This window comes from Hyperolius riggenbachi, chromosome 2, assembly GCF_040937935.1.
Source record: "Hyperolius riggenbachi isolate aHypRig1 chromosome 2, aHypRig1.pri, whole genome shotgun sequence".
Classification (NCBI taxonomy): Eukaryota; Metazoa; Chordata; class Amphibia; order Anura; family Hyperoliidae; genus Hyperolius; species Hyperolius riggenbachi.
The window spans coordinates 315,599,451-315,614,767 of record NC_090647.1 but is presented as its reverse complement, the minus strand read 5'-3'; the positions used below and the strand labels follow the sequence as shown (position 1 = coordinate 315,614,767).

Genomic DNA, 15,317 nt, shown 5'->3' with positions numbered 1-15,317 from the left:
TTGAAAATGTGTTTTTTGTTTTTCTTTGTGACAAATGCATGGCGAGGCTGTTGACACGTATAATACAACTGTAGTTAAACAGATGGTTAATTGAAATGGTGAAGCTGTCAGTAGGTGCTGTGCAATATTTTGCAATCCACATGTATCAGTATTTCTGATCTTCACACCTCTGTGGTGGGATGTCTTCACAGTCTTGGTGTGTCTGTTGTCGTTGGTCATGCATGTTCTGTGCGTTCTCTTTCACGGATGTGGGTTTCACAATGTATTTCCTTAGCTATGTTGCCAATAAAGTAAAACAGCAAACAGCCAGAACTCACAGAAAAGCACTAATAGGCAATGGTTGAATTGATGAAAGTGCTGTCAGTGATCCGTTAGCTTGTGAAGGCTCGTCATGAGAACAGTACAATGTATTTTCTGAAGCACACACTTCGACTTCTTAGTTTATGTGTTTTGATGTATGCGTTATGTGATTTAGATTCCATTTGTTGACATAACGCACATGCTCCAAAACACAATTATATCATTTACCATATTGTTTAATTTATATACAGTTTGATTTACAGGTCTCCTTCCTGGAATACAGCCCTGTACAGCCCTGGAGTAAATTGAGAACCTCCAGCGATTTAAGCAAAAACTACAAAGATTGCACTATGAATGAATATTTTTTCATGAATGTGCGATTTTAGAAGACGCTCAGATACATTTGTCATATTGCTTGAAGCAAATGTGTTGTAAGAGCTCACTAAAGGCTCCCCTGCAAGATTTAAAGCCTGGCTCTGGGCACTAATGCTTTCCTAGTTCCCTGTAAGCATGCACAGGCCCAGCTTGTTTCCCTGTGTATGTAAGTCCACTGATTAACTTGTGTCAGATAAATCACTGTTAAACTGCCTGGGTTTACCAAACATTTAAGTTGCACGGGCTTTCAGAGCAGCAGGCTGCAATTTTCTCATAGTGCTCTACCCCCCCCCCCCCCCTTTAAAGGGATCCTAAACTGAGAAGGATATGCATTTTTCCTTTTGAAATAATATCAGTTGCCGGGCTCTCCTGCTGATCCTGTGTCTCTAATATTTTCAGCCTCAGCCACAGCCCCTGAACAAGCATGCAGATCAGGTGCTCTGACTGAAGTCAGACTGGATTAGCTGCATGCTTGTTTCAGGTCTGTGATTCAGCCTCTACTGCAGCCAGAGATCAGCGAACCTGTCAGGAAACTGGTATTGTTTAAAAGGAAACATCCATATCCCTCTCAGTTTAGGTTCCCTTTAAGGAAAACCTTAACTGTTGTAAAAAAAAACAACAACACTTACTTGGGGCTTCTACTGGCCCCCTGCAGATGTCCTGTGACCACGCCGGGACAAACCGATCCTCCCGGACCCCGCCGTGAGACAGTTTAGTTTCCGGCGACTGGCCAGTTGGTGGGCTTTAGTCTCTCATCAGAACACATGGTCATTTCATGTTAAATGTTTTTTTTTCCTTCGTAAACCTTAGTGAATGCCAAAAGAGTAAGGGCTCATTCACAATACAGAGCGAATACACGAACGCAATTTCGTGCATGCGTTACCATAGTGCGGCCATCGCAAAGAGTACACGTTGTGGTGCGCTAGGAGCGCAGATGTCGGCAGCCAACACATCAAGAAATGTGTGCGTTGAAGCGTTACATCGTGTAATGTGAATGGTAACATGAAAGTCTATGGACTTTCATGTTGCCATGTAGATCGTACACTATGTGCGTTGCGTCAAAACTGACAGCGCAGCACATAGTGTGAATGAGCCCTAACATATGGTCACCGAGCGTATTATATGATCAGATGACATACTGTATGTAAAACTGTGCCTGGAATGTAAAACCAGTAAATAATATTATATGTTTACGATCTTTCTTCTGCTTTAATTGATTTATTTTGTCAATGTGGTTGTGTATTTTTTAAATTACTATTCTGTGTGATTAGCATTTTAATTGTTTGATAAACACGTATTCTTCATTGTTTTGCATTCTGTCAGGCATGCTTTTATTTTTTTTAGACTAACTTTATGTGTTGGCGACCTCTGACCTGGAGGTAGTTTTGCCAGTGCATGCACAGTCGTTTTCTTCTTTCCATTCTCTCGTGACAAGCAGAGATCGTGAGAGTACTGGGAGTGCAGTCTGAGAGCAGAAAATTACTGCACAGTGCACATGCACTAACATGACAAATTGTGAGCAGCGGTAGCATATCAGAGAAGAACAGATATTGCGGTAAGTGTCTACAATCATGCCAGAACATATATATAGGGTCAATTTGACATGTAATTTGTCTCTGTGTTTCTTTAAAATGCCTCTGTAAAGTCACACCACAATGCCCCTCTGTGAACGGGGCCTTAAATGAATGTAAACCACGCGAGGACGTTTCCATTAGTGCGATGCGTTTGTGATGCAATTTTTCCCAATCGCAATAATTAATCCTGCTGCATTTTTCTTGCAATTGGTCTCCTACACAAAGTAAAAGGGCACAAATCACAAACAGAACAACTGTCAGACCATGAAAAGTGGAAAAAGTGAAAAATGCAATCACATCGCAATTGCAATTATGTTTTCAGGGCTCTAAGGCAGAAACTGGTACTTTAAACAGTTCCAGATGGAGATGATATCATTTTAGGGCTGCTCAATGGGATGTAAATAATTTTGATTTGGTGCAGGATTATGCAAATTCTGCAAGCAAATGTATGCAGCGTGAAATTTGACTGATTGAATGCCACGATTGCATTGGTCATGTTTCAAGCTGCATAATCCAGCATAACCTTTCAACTCATCTGCATCTCACTGACCATCCCTAATCACTTTGAAAATTTGCTGAGCACAGGATGGCAGGATTGCCTGTTTTGTTTTTCTAGCATTGAGGATAGGAAGACACTTGGCAGAATCGCATAAGCGTTTTCCACTATGTGCTATGGAAAACGCATATGCAATACTGCCTAGTGTGTTCCTACCCTTAAAGTTAGAATTTCTGATAATTGGTATTTTCTTGAATGAATTGATTAACAGCAGATATTACCTATTGACTTTAAATGAAAACACCATAGCAGATTTAAATTTAAACCATTTATTGGAGATAAAGCACAGATTGCTAAAAGCTGAACTGCATCTACTTTCAGGAAATGTTCTGCACAGAATAAAAATTATGTAAATGAATGTTGCATTGTTCTATTGCTGTTCTTCTGAAATATAAAACTGCTTCACTGCTTTAAAGTGGTCTGAAACTCATTATTTCCTATTTGCTCTAAAAGATTATTTACAGCATAAAATCTACTACCACAAAATAAAAACATTGTAGCAGAGCAGCATTCAGACAGTTAAACACAGCACTTCAGTGGAAACTCCTTGCTTCAATGGGCAGCTTCAGGCTGCATCCAAAGAGGTGATAACATTATCTTTTGTTTACATTCCTTAGTCAGATTTATTTAGTAAACATTAGCAACCTGACGAAACTGAGCTGTAATGAGCTGAGAAGCAGGAAGAGTTGAAAAGTGATCACTAGTTAGATTTTTTAAGATATAAATACAGCAGTTATGCAATACAATGCAATGGCAGCTTTCAGAGCAGATAAACTGTACTTTGGGAATTTGTAATTTGCAGACAGACAATATTACTTCTGTACAAAAGCAAATATGATAACTGTATGATACGGTAATAAAAAGTAGAAAAATACATTTTTATTGAATGATATGTGAGAGTTTTATCCCACTTTAATGACTGTAGACTGACAAACTGAATATTCCATTGTTCCTTCTCCTCTTTGTAATGCACACAAATGTTTACAGTGTAAATTACACACCTCCCCTTGGTCTACATCTTGTGGAGAGACATATGCTGGCTGCTATTATAGATAAGACTCATTGCTAAGGACGGAAGCTGGCTTTATGGCTTTTTGATTTACACAGTGGAATAAGGAGGTGGGGATTCTTTGGATACTTTTACAGCCTCTTCATAGGATGGTAGTGCCACCTGTAACAGAAAAGCACATTGGCGATTTACCGTAATTGACAAAACCTTGTTTACCATATAAGACATCTGTCTTTAAAATCCATGAACTCAAATACCTAAATCACAAATTTCTTAAATCTTTAATACTGATTTCCAAACTGGCCACCACAGCCCATATGCAATTACCCTTTTCACCTGAGTTATCTCCTAGGAGATACATTTCATCTTCTCTTTAAAGAATAACTGTCGGGCATAAAATCAAAAATCAATTATTTATTTTTATTTGGTAAACAAGTAATAAGGATGCTAATCAGGCAATCCAAAAGTTAAAATCACTATTACTTTTCTTGTTGATAAATTATCATTCCCCAGTTTACCTGACTCTTATTTGGTACACACAAAATTTGGTACACAAAAGAGAAGTTGCAGGCCATGCTGGGTTGTCTTTTTTTGCTTCTGTACTTCCCCTCAGACTTAACTAATGCAGCCTGATTGGCTGAAGCCTTTTTCCCTCCTGTTTTCCCCTCCACACCTCTGTTCCTCTCTGACTGGCCAAAATTTCTCAGGGTGAAACAATGCACTTTCTATAGTGAAGGGCAGGCAAATCAGGCAGAGGAGACTAAGGGTGGATATTACATCACGATTGGCTTCAAAATAGCCACAGTAAATATGGAAACTGTCTAGAATAGAATTCTTTACTTTTCCTTTATACAATTCACAGGAATCATAAAGTGGACAGTGCAATACATATGTTATGTAAGTAGAGCAAATATGTATCTACTTATAGATTTGTTTTTTTTCCTGAGATAGTATGGATGACAGCTCCTCTTTAAACTAACTTTTCAGCATATTACAAAAACAAAAGTTGAATTCAAAATGGCCAACTTCAAAATGGCCGCCATGGTCACCTCCCATCTTGAAAAGTTTCCCCCCTCACATATACTAATGTGCCACAAACAGGAAGTTAATATCACCAACCATTCCCATTTTATTAAGGTGTATGCATATAAATGGCCCACCCTGTAGATACTTTTTCACTTGTGAAATGCTTAAAAAGTTATTTTAAAGAGAGTATGGACATTATCTCCTAGGAGGTAACTCAGGAGAAAAAGTGAATTGCATATGGGCCCATGTGTCTGTATGTCCTTACGTCCTATACACACACACACACACACACACAAACACACGATCTTTCACGGGCTAGTATGTATGAGACAGTCCATAGCCAGATCATAGTTACATTGCTAATCCAGGTTGAAAAAAAGACGAGGGCCCGTATGCAATAAACCTTTTCGCCTGAGTTATCTCCTAGGAGATAATCTTCATTTTCCCTTTTAAATAACTTTTCAGCATTTTACAGTTGAAAAAGTACCCAAAAGTTGGTGAAAAAGTACTATTAAAATAATTTTGAGTATCTTCTTACTTGTTGGTGGTTTAAAATGCATTTTATGACAAGGTATGAAAATATCGCCTAACAGAAATCTCAGGAGAAAAAGTGAATTGCATAGGGCCCATGCATTAATTCACGTTCAACCTCTTGAGCATCAATGGACCTCAATCCAGAGGAAAGAAAAACCACAAGAAAAACCATGACTGGATGAAGGCATCTCCTTCCTACGCCGAGCAGTCATAGTTGTAAATAGTTGTAAATGTCCTTCAAAGTAAGGAAAGCATCCAAAACACTTTAAAATGCAAGCATGGAATTTGCCATAGCTACTACCTGTGGTAGCATATTCCACATCTAAACCACTCGAATTGTGGAGAACCGTTTTCTAAACAAGTGGTTTAGATGTGTAGTTCATGTCCTCTAGTACACACCTAGGGATCAAAACTCAATTTCAAAGTGTTTATATTGCCCTTGGATATATTTATACATATTAATTTGTTCTCTTCTAAGCCATCTTTTGCCCAGCTAAATAGGCCCAGTTTGTCTAACCTTTCGTTGTAAGTGAGACCTTCTATCCCTTTGATTCATTTAGTGGCCCATTTTTTAAACATGTTCTAAAATGTCACTGCCCTTTCTTTAGTGTTATTCCAAAAACTGTACCCCATACTCCAGGTTTGGCATCACAAGAAATTTATACAGAGGCCATAGTGTACTAGCATCTCATGTTTTTATTTCACAGTTTCATGCATCCTAGAATCGTATTTACCTTAGCTGCTACTATTTGGCTTTGAATGTGGTGGATTAATTTATTATTAATTAACCATCATTCCTAAGTCCTTCACAAAGTCTAATGTTCCCATCTGTATCTAATTTGGTTTATACAGTTCTTGTCCAAGATACATTATTGGCCTTAAATTTGATCTCCATATGCTTGCCATGCTGTCAAGATCATTCTGTAGTATGTTGTTATCCTGAGTACATAATTTTCATTCATCTGTGAAAGTGGCAACATTACTTAGCATTCCATCTACTAGGTCTTTAATAAATAAAAAGAAGACAATTAGACACAATATTGACCATTGTAAAAGCTAACTAATATAAATTTCCTATTTTGAGTATAAACGGTGTACTACTTCCTTTTGTTTTCTGTTTCCTAGACAGTTTTCGTACAAACATTTCCATGCATTCTCAGCTTCTGTAGCAGGCTGTTGTGGGTAAGTGTTAAATGCTTTTACAAAGTCCAAGTATACTACTTCTATTTGAATTCACCACTTCATAAAAGCTGAGCCTATTGGTTGGAAAAGCCCTACCTTTTGAAAAACGATGTTAATATGAGGTACAATTAATCTTTGATACATAATTTTAGGATAAGTTTCAAGATTTTATGCCTGGCGTATAAATCTGTGCACAAAACCTGCCCTACCTACATCCCGGAGCTTGTTCACAAGTATACACCAGGTCGCCCCCTCCGTTCCTCCAACGACCTTCGCCTCACCACCCCACGCATTTCACACTCCCATGCCCGCCTGCAGGATTTCTCAAGAGCTGCCCCCACCCTCTGGAATGCCCTTCCACCACCCATCAGACTTGCTCCCTCTTTCAACACATTCAAGCAAGCCCTAAAAACCCACCTCTTTATGATGGCCTACCCACCTCCTACCACACAGTAACTCTCTAAGGAATATTTAACAGCCCTCCCTAGTGTTTCCACCCCTCCCTTTAGATTGTAAGCCTCTGGCAGGGTCCTCCACTCCCTAGTGTAATCTACAGGATCATGTGCTCCTGTCCAATGACAGCCTGTGTATTACTGGGCCTACCTAACCAGCCCATATTGCATGATCATGTATTTTGTACAATTTATATGTATAACTTTGTTCTATGTGTATAACCCTATGTACAGTATGTCATCCTTGTATCATTGTATATATTTATTGTCCAGCGCTGCGTAATATGTTGGCGCTTTATAAATACAATAAATAATAATAATAATCAAATAATTTTAAAAGCAATTGATGTTAACCTTAAAGGTCTATAGTTTCCTGGTTCTGATTCATTTTTGGAAGGATACCATGAACTAAACATATGAGAGGCCGATTGATAAATCCACTCCTATTTGGTGTGGAAGCCATCTGTGCCGGGTACCTGATCTACCTTGATTTAAACAGGAAAAAAAACATTTCTGAACACATTTCAAAATTAAGCAATTAGGGCCATATTCTATTGCTGAACTCACCAGCGCTAAGCACTGGCGAGTTCTTAACTTAGGCGATGGGGGCATCGCCTAATCTAATTAAACTTTAGACCCCCCCAGGCAGAAAAGAACTCGCTTGGGCGATATAATTGCCCAGCGAGTTCTTAACACCGAATCCAATTACCCTTATCATGTCTCCGGGAAGCGATGCTTCCCGGCAGACATGAGCGTTAGCTTAGACCTGCAAAAAGCAGGTCTAAACTAGCTAACGCACGTCGTCGCCGCAGCATCTGGGGGTCTCCTTTAATAAGGAGACCCCCAGAGCTCCCCGTCGGGTCGCCGCACAGTTTAGAAGCCCCCGCGCAGCTTTGCACCGGCACCCCTGCTGGCATACATACCGCCGCAGATCACCCGCCGCCTCTCGCCGCAAAATCCGTCGCGTAATTACAGTGTATCTAACACTGTAATTACTGTCCGCATAGAAGGAGCCCGGGCAAAGCATCTTTGAATCTGCAGCCTGGGCTCCCAATTGGTCCGCTGTCTGAGCCATTTTATTGGTTTAGACAGCGGACCAATGGGGAGCCCAGGCTGCAGATTCAAAGATGCTTTGCCCGGGCTCCTTCTATGCGAACAGTAATTACAGTGTTAGATACACTGTAATTACGCGACGGATTTTGCGGCGAGAGGCGGCGGGTGATCTGCGGCGGTATGTATGCCAGCAGGGGTGCCAGTGCAAAGCTGTGCGGGGGCTTCTAAACTGTGCGGCGACCCGACGGGGAGCTCTGGTGGTCTCCTTATTAAAGGAGACCCCCAGATGCTGCGGCGGAAGATGGCGGCGGATGTTAGGCGGGCGAGTGCGCATGTGTGAGGAGTGAGGCCGTGGTGCTGATGGACAGCGCCACAGCGTAAACCTCACTCCCCATCGCTCGGTAAAAGGGAGCATCGCTCAGGCTTTCGCCTGAGTAATGCTCCCTAACGATCGGCCATCGCGCGAAGGATATGGGCAATAGGATTTGCCGGTAATCCTCGCGCGATGGCAAGGTGATAAGTAGTTTGCATCTGCAAGCTACTTATCACCTTGAATAGGATATGGCCCTTAGTCTTGAATGTGGTAGACTGGGGACAACTTACACCTGTATTATGAGATACAAATGTCTCCCTTGTTAAATACATAAGCAAAGCATGCAGTTAATATCTCAGCTTTAGTTTAAGCTTCCACAATCAGGTTCCTTGTCAGATCTTTTTAAAGTACTGTATTCTCTGCCTTTTTCCTTTTTTGAATTTAAATCAGATTAACTAACCATCAAGTGCCACCAAGCCACAGTGAGCTTCAATATCATAGGATCATACTGCTGCTCTTTTACGAATGTGATGAGAAAAACCAGAGGCGCCAATAGAGTAAAAATGTACCAATTAAAACCAATTAAAATTGTGTGAGTGGCAGTGGTGGACCCGCCTACCTCCAATCAAAAAGGACCACTATAATGGTTAACAATATAAATTTAATCAATTTAGTACTCCAACAACAACAATTATAGTGGTCCTTATTTTTACGATCACTTAATCTACAATAATACACTATTGGGGGCTCTCGATTTCTCTTTTCTTTTCTTTTACGAATGTGGTTTACCTCAGAGTGCGACAAGGGATGTTACACTGGAGAAACCACAGGGAAATAAAAAATAAAAAATAAAATAAATGAACCTATATAGATAGATAATAAAGGACACAGGAACAATAACTACGATACAACAAACTGCCATCATTATTTGTAGCCATGACATGATCCTGACAATTTAAATGTTATGGTTCCAAAAGTGGTTTCTCTGCATTGCCAGGAAACTTTTGAACTTAAGTTGATAAAGTGCTCAACAAACTGAACTCAGTGTTGACCTTGTTTTTTACTTTTATGACCACGTTAATATTTTTTTTTTTTTGCAACTCTGCATCAAGAAAATGTGTTCTCATATTTTGTAAAAGTTTTGGAAGATGAATCTGTTACAGATAAGTTGTACTGTTGAGGCTGGCACCAGTGGTTGGTATGGGACCTTTTAGGGCACGAAGTCTAAGTTGGCACTGATTTTCTCCAGAGCATCCAGCAAAGGTTGATAGGCTGCTACACCTACTCACTGTTACTGTTCAGATTGAATAATGAGCTGGGTCATGTACAATCAGTGTCAGGAAAAACACTCTGCAGCTGCAGAGGTTACATTGCGCCCTGTTGTCAAGAAGAGCTTTTTATATGCTATCTGTGCATCTCTACATCCATACTTTTTTAATGGCTGGAACAACAGTCTTGCTAATGCATGTAATGCCTGAGGCATGCTGCACATGCTCACTCTGTGTAGCATTTTAAAAGCCATGACTGCTGATGTGTATGCTCAATGCAGCAGATATGTGACACCAGACAGGTAAATTATGACATGCCCCACCTGCTTAAAAGAAGCCTTCAGATACAAACAGGGTCCATGGTCTCATTATGACTTTGGTGAAAGCCCTTAGCAAGGGATGTGGTACAGGCATTCATCTCTGCTTACGAAGAATTTTCTTTTTAAGTGTAATCCAACTAAAAGCCAATGCAGTGACTGGAGAAAGGCCTCAAAAGGGGCCATCTGGTCTAGAGGCCCTGTGCAATCACAACCTTTCCACTCTGTGTTGCTGTGCCACTGGTCTACTCCATGGCGGAAGCAGGAACTGTAAGTAATTGACTGAAGCAGATGGAATCCAGGGAGGATGGGATAGAATAGGAGGCTCTGGTTGTTTCTAAGCATCATTCCCTGAGCACATGGTCTATTTGTATTGATAACTGCACAAACTTTAGTAGGGTATTGGGAACCTAGGCATGGGCCAGCTAAACTTTCAGCTGCTCTGAGAGACTCAGCTGGAATTGATCATTCAGTATCTGTGATGCAATAATGAAATTCAGTAATAACTATCCTCAGCTGATCTTTTGTCTTTGGCTGCTTTAGCTGTAGAAGTTTGTTATGGGTGACCATAAATTCTTTAACTGGTCCAGAAAAAGATAGGTAGTGAAAGGAGAGGGCTCCCTTGTTTGAGGAGCTGAATGACTCACGCCTGTGGTTCACATCGAAGAAAAGGACCTACTGACCTTACTGTACCTACTTGGCATAGTTTCTGGGTAGGCAAGAAATAATCAGAACTTGCTGTTACCTCCTGAAAACCGAAGTTATGGAAAATCTGAGTTCAAGTGCTCCCTCCTTAACCCCACCATTCCCTCCACCACCTCTCAGCCACTGATCTGTCTACCTACTTTACCAACAAAATAACCAACATCTGACGTGAAATCTCTTGCCTTCAGTCCATCACTACCTCCTCCCCTCTCATACCTCGCCAGAGACTTAAAGAAAAGGAGGAACCACGGAACTGAAACATGGATTGGATAGCATACAGACCAATGTGTGAGCAGGTGGTGGACAGCAAAGTCAATAACAAGCAAGAGGTCAGGTCAGGCGGTATGCAAATGTAGTCAGAATCCTGGCAAAATGGTCATGGAAGTCAACACTCAACTGTAATCAAATCCAAGTGCAGGAAGTCGTGGCAAGTAGCAAGTAAATGAAAAGGTCAAGACAAGTTGGGGTCACAACAGAGCACAGAACATCAGACTGTATAACTAGCTGGGAAAAGTATGGAGCTGGAGCTGCAAAGGATACAGCAGCATCCTACTGTGAAGATATGCCATTTTTAGACTAGCCTGTGTGATTCTACATTTAGGTTTACGCTTGAGCAGTGGGCTAGCATGCAAAGGTTTTGTGCACATTTATGTAGCACCTGAGGCACGCTTGTGTAGCATTTAGAAGGCCATGACCAGTGGAATGCACACTCAATACAACATGCATAAGACCCAGATGAGGTAACGCATGACAATATGCTCTAAATCTGACAAATGGAGGGACTCATAAAAGCTAATCATTAAATAAACTACTGTACAATACAAAACACACAGCACTCAACGTATTTGTAAACCCTGGGCCATTTCTAGCCTTTTCGTCACTCCAGGCAAGATGTCCTGTGTCACCCCCCCCCCTCCCAAAAAAAAACCACCCCACACACCCAGGTGATAGAACATCAGTGCAGCTAAGTCCAGGGGCAGGCTTCATTTTTGGGGTGGGGCTTAATCCAGGTGCATGGCACCCCCAGGACCAATGGCACTCCAGGCAATGGGCTGTAATGCTTATGCCTAAAAACGCCCCTGTGTAAGGTACAAGTGTACCGATATGGCTACAGTTATCAATGGCTGATATTGCTACTGTCATCAATGGTAGCGTCATTCATCTCACCTTTGAGAAGTCCTGCAGCTGTGGTTTATCCTTTTTCTTTGTTGAAGGGTTTAGAGACTTGAAGACCTTCCAGATACACCAGATCATAAGTGCCTGTAGACATGGAACAGAGCAATTAAAGTATCTCTCTGTATACACCATAAAGGATTTGTGTCTCAGGTAAATATAGACTATGGCTTCATTTCCATTTAATAACTGCCAGCTGGGACATGGCAAAAACAGTGCAAAGCTTGCTACAGACTGGAACAGCGACACAAATAGAAGACTTGTGCCGTTCTGCCCATAAACAACTTAGTCATCCAACAAAATGCAGGTCGTTTTTGTAAGCAAATAAATCGTTTTCAGCCAGGAACAGAAACTTCTCTTTACAGAACACACTGTGATGCTATTAAGCTTATATTTTGCCATCACTTTTGTCAGCTGTTTCGAAAAAATACATTCAATCGTAGTAAATAAAGCTAAATTAATTTATCTTTACACTGCAAGCAAATTCAGGTGGCTTGTATTTTATCCAAAGATTCTTGACAGGCTTGTAGGCATAGTTTTGCTTGTACATGAACTAAATTTATCAGCATACGTTTATTGTTTTTTTATCTCTTCCCCTGTAGGCATTTTGAGCACAGATAGGGGGAAGTGAAAAGGACAACATAGTTAGGAGTTTTATATGCTTTGTCATTGGGTATATAGCCTATCAACTTCTAGTACACAGACAATATATTAAACATCATTTTGAAAAAGTGCATATTGTTTTAACACAAATGATTATGGTAATGAATGAAATAATGAATCAATAAATCAACTAATTAATTAATTAAGGTATGGCATGGATCAAGAATGCACTTTATTTTAGGCCATGTTCACAGTGGCATTTGCTTGCATCCCCTGTGACAGCAGGATCGCAACGCCACAAATCGGAACAGCGGAGCCGCACATTATGTGTTGTGTCGGATACAGTGAAGCATACAGTCAATGAAAAGCATGCTTCACTTTTTGCTGTTAACGGGCTGTTAGAGGTAACACATCACATGTAGTATGTTACGATGCTACAACTTGTTATACCGCAAGCCTCCCACCACACTGTTCATGTTGCATAGGTGGTGCATTGCAGTGCGATAAGCTATGTTACAAAGCAGCCATTACTCCACACTGCACCGCACCACTGTGAACGTGGCCTTAAAGTGTACCTGAGATGACTAAAAGGAAAACATTATACATACCTGGGGCTTCTTCCAGCCCCCTTCAGGCCAATCGGTCCCTCGCCATCCTCCTCTTCCTCTACCGCCTAGTTCCTCCAGTAGAGGTCCTATTATCGTCAGCATTCAGGGCCAGTCGATGCAGGCGCAGTCCGGGGCCGCACGGTCCCCCATCGCGCTCCTGCGGCTGGGAGCATTCTACGCCTGCACAGGGCGCGTGCGCTGCCAGATTATGCATGAGCAGTACACCCCAATTTGTGTAGAAGTACTGGAGGATCTAGGTGGTGGAGGAGGATGGCGAGGGACTAATTAGCCTGAAGGGTGCTGGAGGAAGCCCCAGGTATGTATAATTTTTTTCTTTTTGTTGATCTTGGTTTTACTTTAACAAAATGACAAAAGTTACTGCAGGTAACAGATTGTAATTTATAAATGCAGATAAAGGTTTCTTGCTAGCAATGGTTACCTTTATTGGGTTATAAAGAAACTAGTAAGAACTTTCTATCTGCATTTAGGCTTTGTTCACATTATAAATCGTCAGCGCTATCGCAAGCGCTGAGCGATTTATACTTTGATTTTTTAAGAGCTTATCCCTGCAATTTGCGCTTAGAAAAGCACGTCAGTCAGGAAGTGAACTCATTAACCCAGAGAAGAATAAATAAAATGAATTTATTCATGAAAGTGCTCAGGAAATCGCTATACAAAGCGCTTTTTTAAGCGCATTGCGATTTTCCTAATGATTTCCATTGAGCCAAAGCGCTCAGAAAATGGTACATGTAGCGTGTTTGCGATTTAAATGAAATCAAAACACTTACATTTGAACACTGTCATAGGAAATCATTACACAAGCGCTTTTGGGGAGATTTGCAAAATCGACAACGCTTAAAAAATCAAGCCCTTAAGAGGGAACTGAAGTGAGAGTGATATGGCGGCTGCCATAGTTATCTCCTTTTAAACAATTCCAGTTGCCCGGCTGTCCTGCTGATCTATTTGGCTACAATAGTTTCTGAATCAGATCAGAAACAAGCATGCAGCTAATCTTGTCAGATCTGACAATAATGCCAGAAACACCTGATATGCTGCATGCTTGTTCAGGAGCTATGGCTAAATGTATTACGCCCCATACACACACTCAACAGCGGTCTTTTATGCAGCACAATTGTTGAACAACTTTTGTTGTGAAACATGTTGAAACTGCTAAAAAAAGTATTTCGCTATTGTCCAAAAAGCTGCTAAGACTGATAAGAAGTCAATCCAACTGTTGGATTGACTTCTTATCAGTCTTATCAGCTTTTTGAACAATAGCAAAATACTTTTGCAATTGTGCTGCATAAAAGACTGCTGTTGAATGTGTGTGTGGGGCTTTAGGCTAAGTTCACAGTGGGATGTTAAAGTCGCACGTTAAAACAGCATTTAACGCAGAATAACTCACTGCAATGAAAAATCAATGCCCCATTCACAGTGCACACGTTACGTTAGTGACTAACGCTGCACGTTAAGTAAAAGTACTGCATGCAGTGCGTTATACACGTTATTAGCTGCGTTGGACTGTTTGCACATGCTCAGTAATGACTTGGATGCATACTTTTCATTGCCTGTATTTTTTACTGTATCTGCTGTATGCGACGGTAACGCTGCGTTGCCACTTTTTGGGCGCGTTGCGTTGTAAGCTTGCGGTGCGACTTTAACGTGGCATCAAAACGCAACGTCCCACTGTGAATCTAGCCTCAGAGGCAGAGGTTCAGCATTGATAGCCAGGCAACTGGGGTATTGCTTAAAAGTAAATAAATATGGCAGCCTCCACATCTCTCTCACTTCAGTTGCCCTTTAATCTTAAAAATGTACTAACTACAGGGACTTTTGTATTTTGACAAAGAACAAGTTTATAATTCAGCCAATGAATGAATGAATGCATGAATGAATCATTCAATCAATCAATCAATCAATCAATCAATCAATCAGTGTTTGTTCAAAGTGTTGTAGCAGCATTCATGCAATAAGGTCATTTTAATTTAAGATCATGTAAATCTCTCTTTTTTTAGTACACCTTCTCCCCTTCCCAGCACCTGGGATTCTGCTGGGAGCTAACACTATGTTTCTGCTGCCTAGATTAGGCAGTCCTCAGGTGATCCTGCTTTAACCACTTTACCCCCGCCCGTACGGATTTCTCCGTCCCTTTTTCCATCCTTTAACCCCCAGGGACGGAGAAATCCGTACTTTGCGCACTTCCGCACTCCCGCTCGTAAACACGCCGCCCGCCACTAGTAAACACGCCGCCGCCCACTCGCCCAGAGAT

The 15,317-nt window shown here is 41.1% G+C and overlaps 1 protein-coding gene across 1 annotated transcript in view; it reads right to left on the bottom strand.

The window, feature by feature from the left end:
* Positions 1–3,058: 3,058 nt before the first annotated feature.
* LAPTM5 (lysosomal protein transmembrane 5) overlaps positions 3,059–15,317 on the bottom strand; it is a 90,609-nt gene continuing 78,350 nt past the window's right edge. The window contains exons 7-8 of the mRNA XM_068265455.1: positions 11,832–11,924; positions 3,059–3,976 (exon numbers count right to left, since the gene is read on the bottom strand). Of these exons, the coding sequence (XP_068121556.1) occupies positions 3,905–3,976; positions 11,832–11,924 (165 nt within the window). The 3' untranslated portion in view covers positions 3,059–3,904. The remainder of the gene's footprint in view (positions 3,977–11,831; positions 11,925–15,317) is intronic.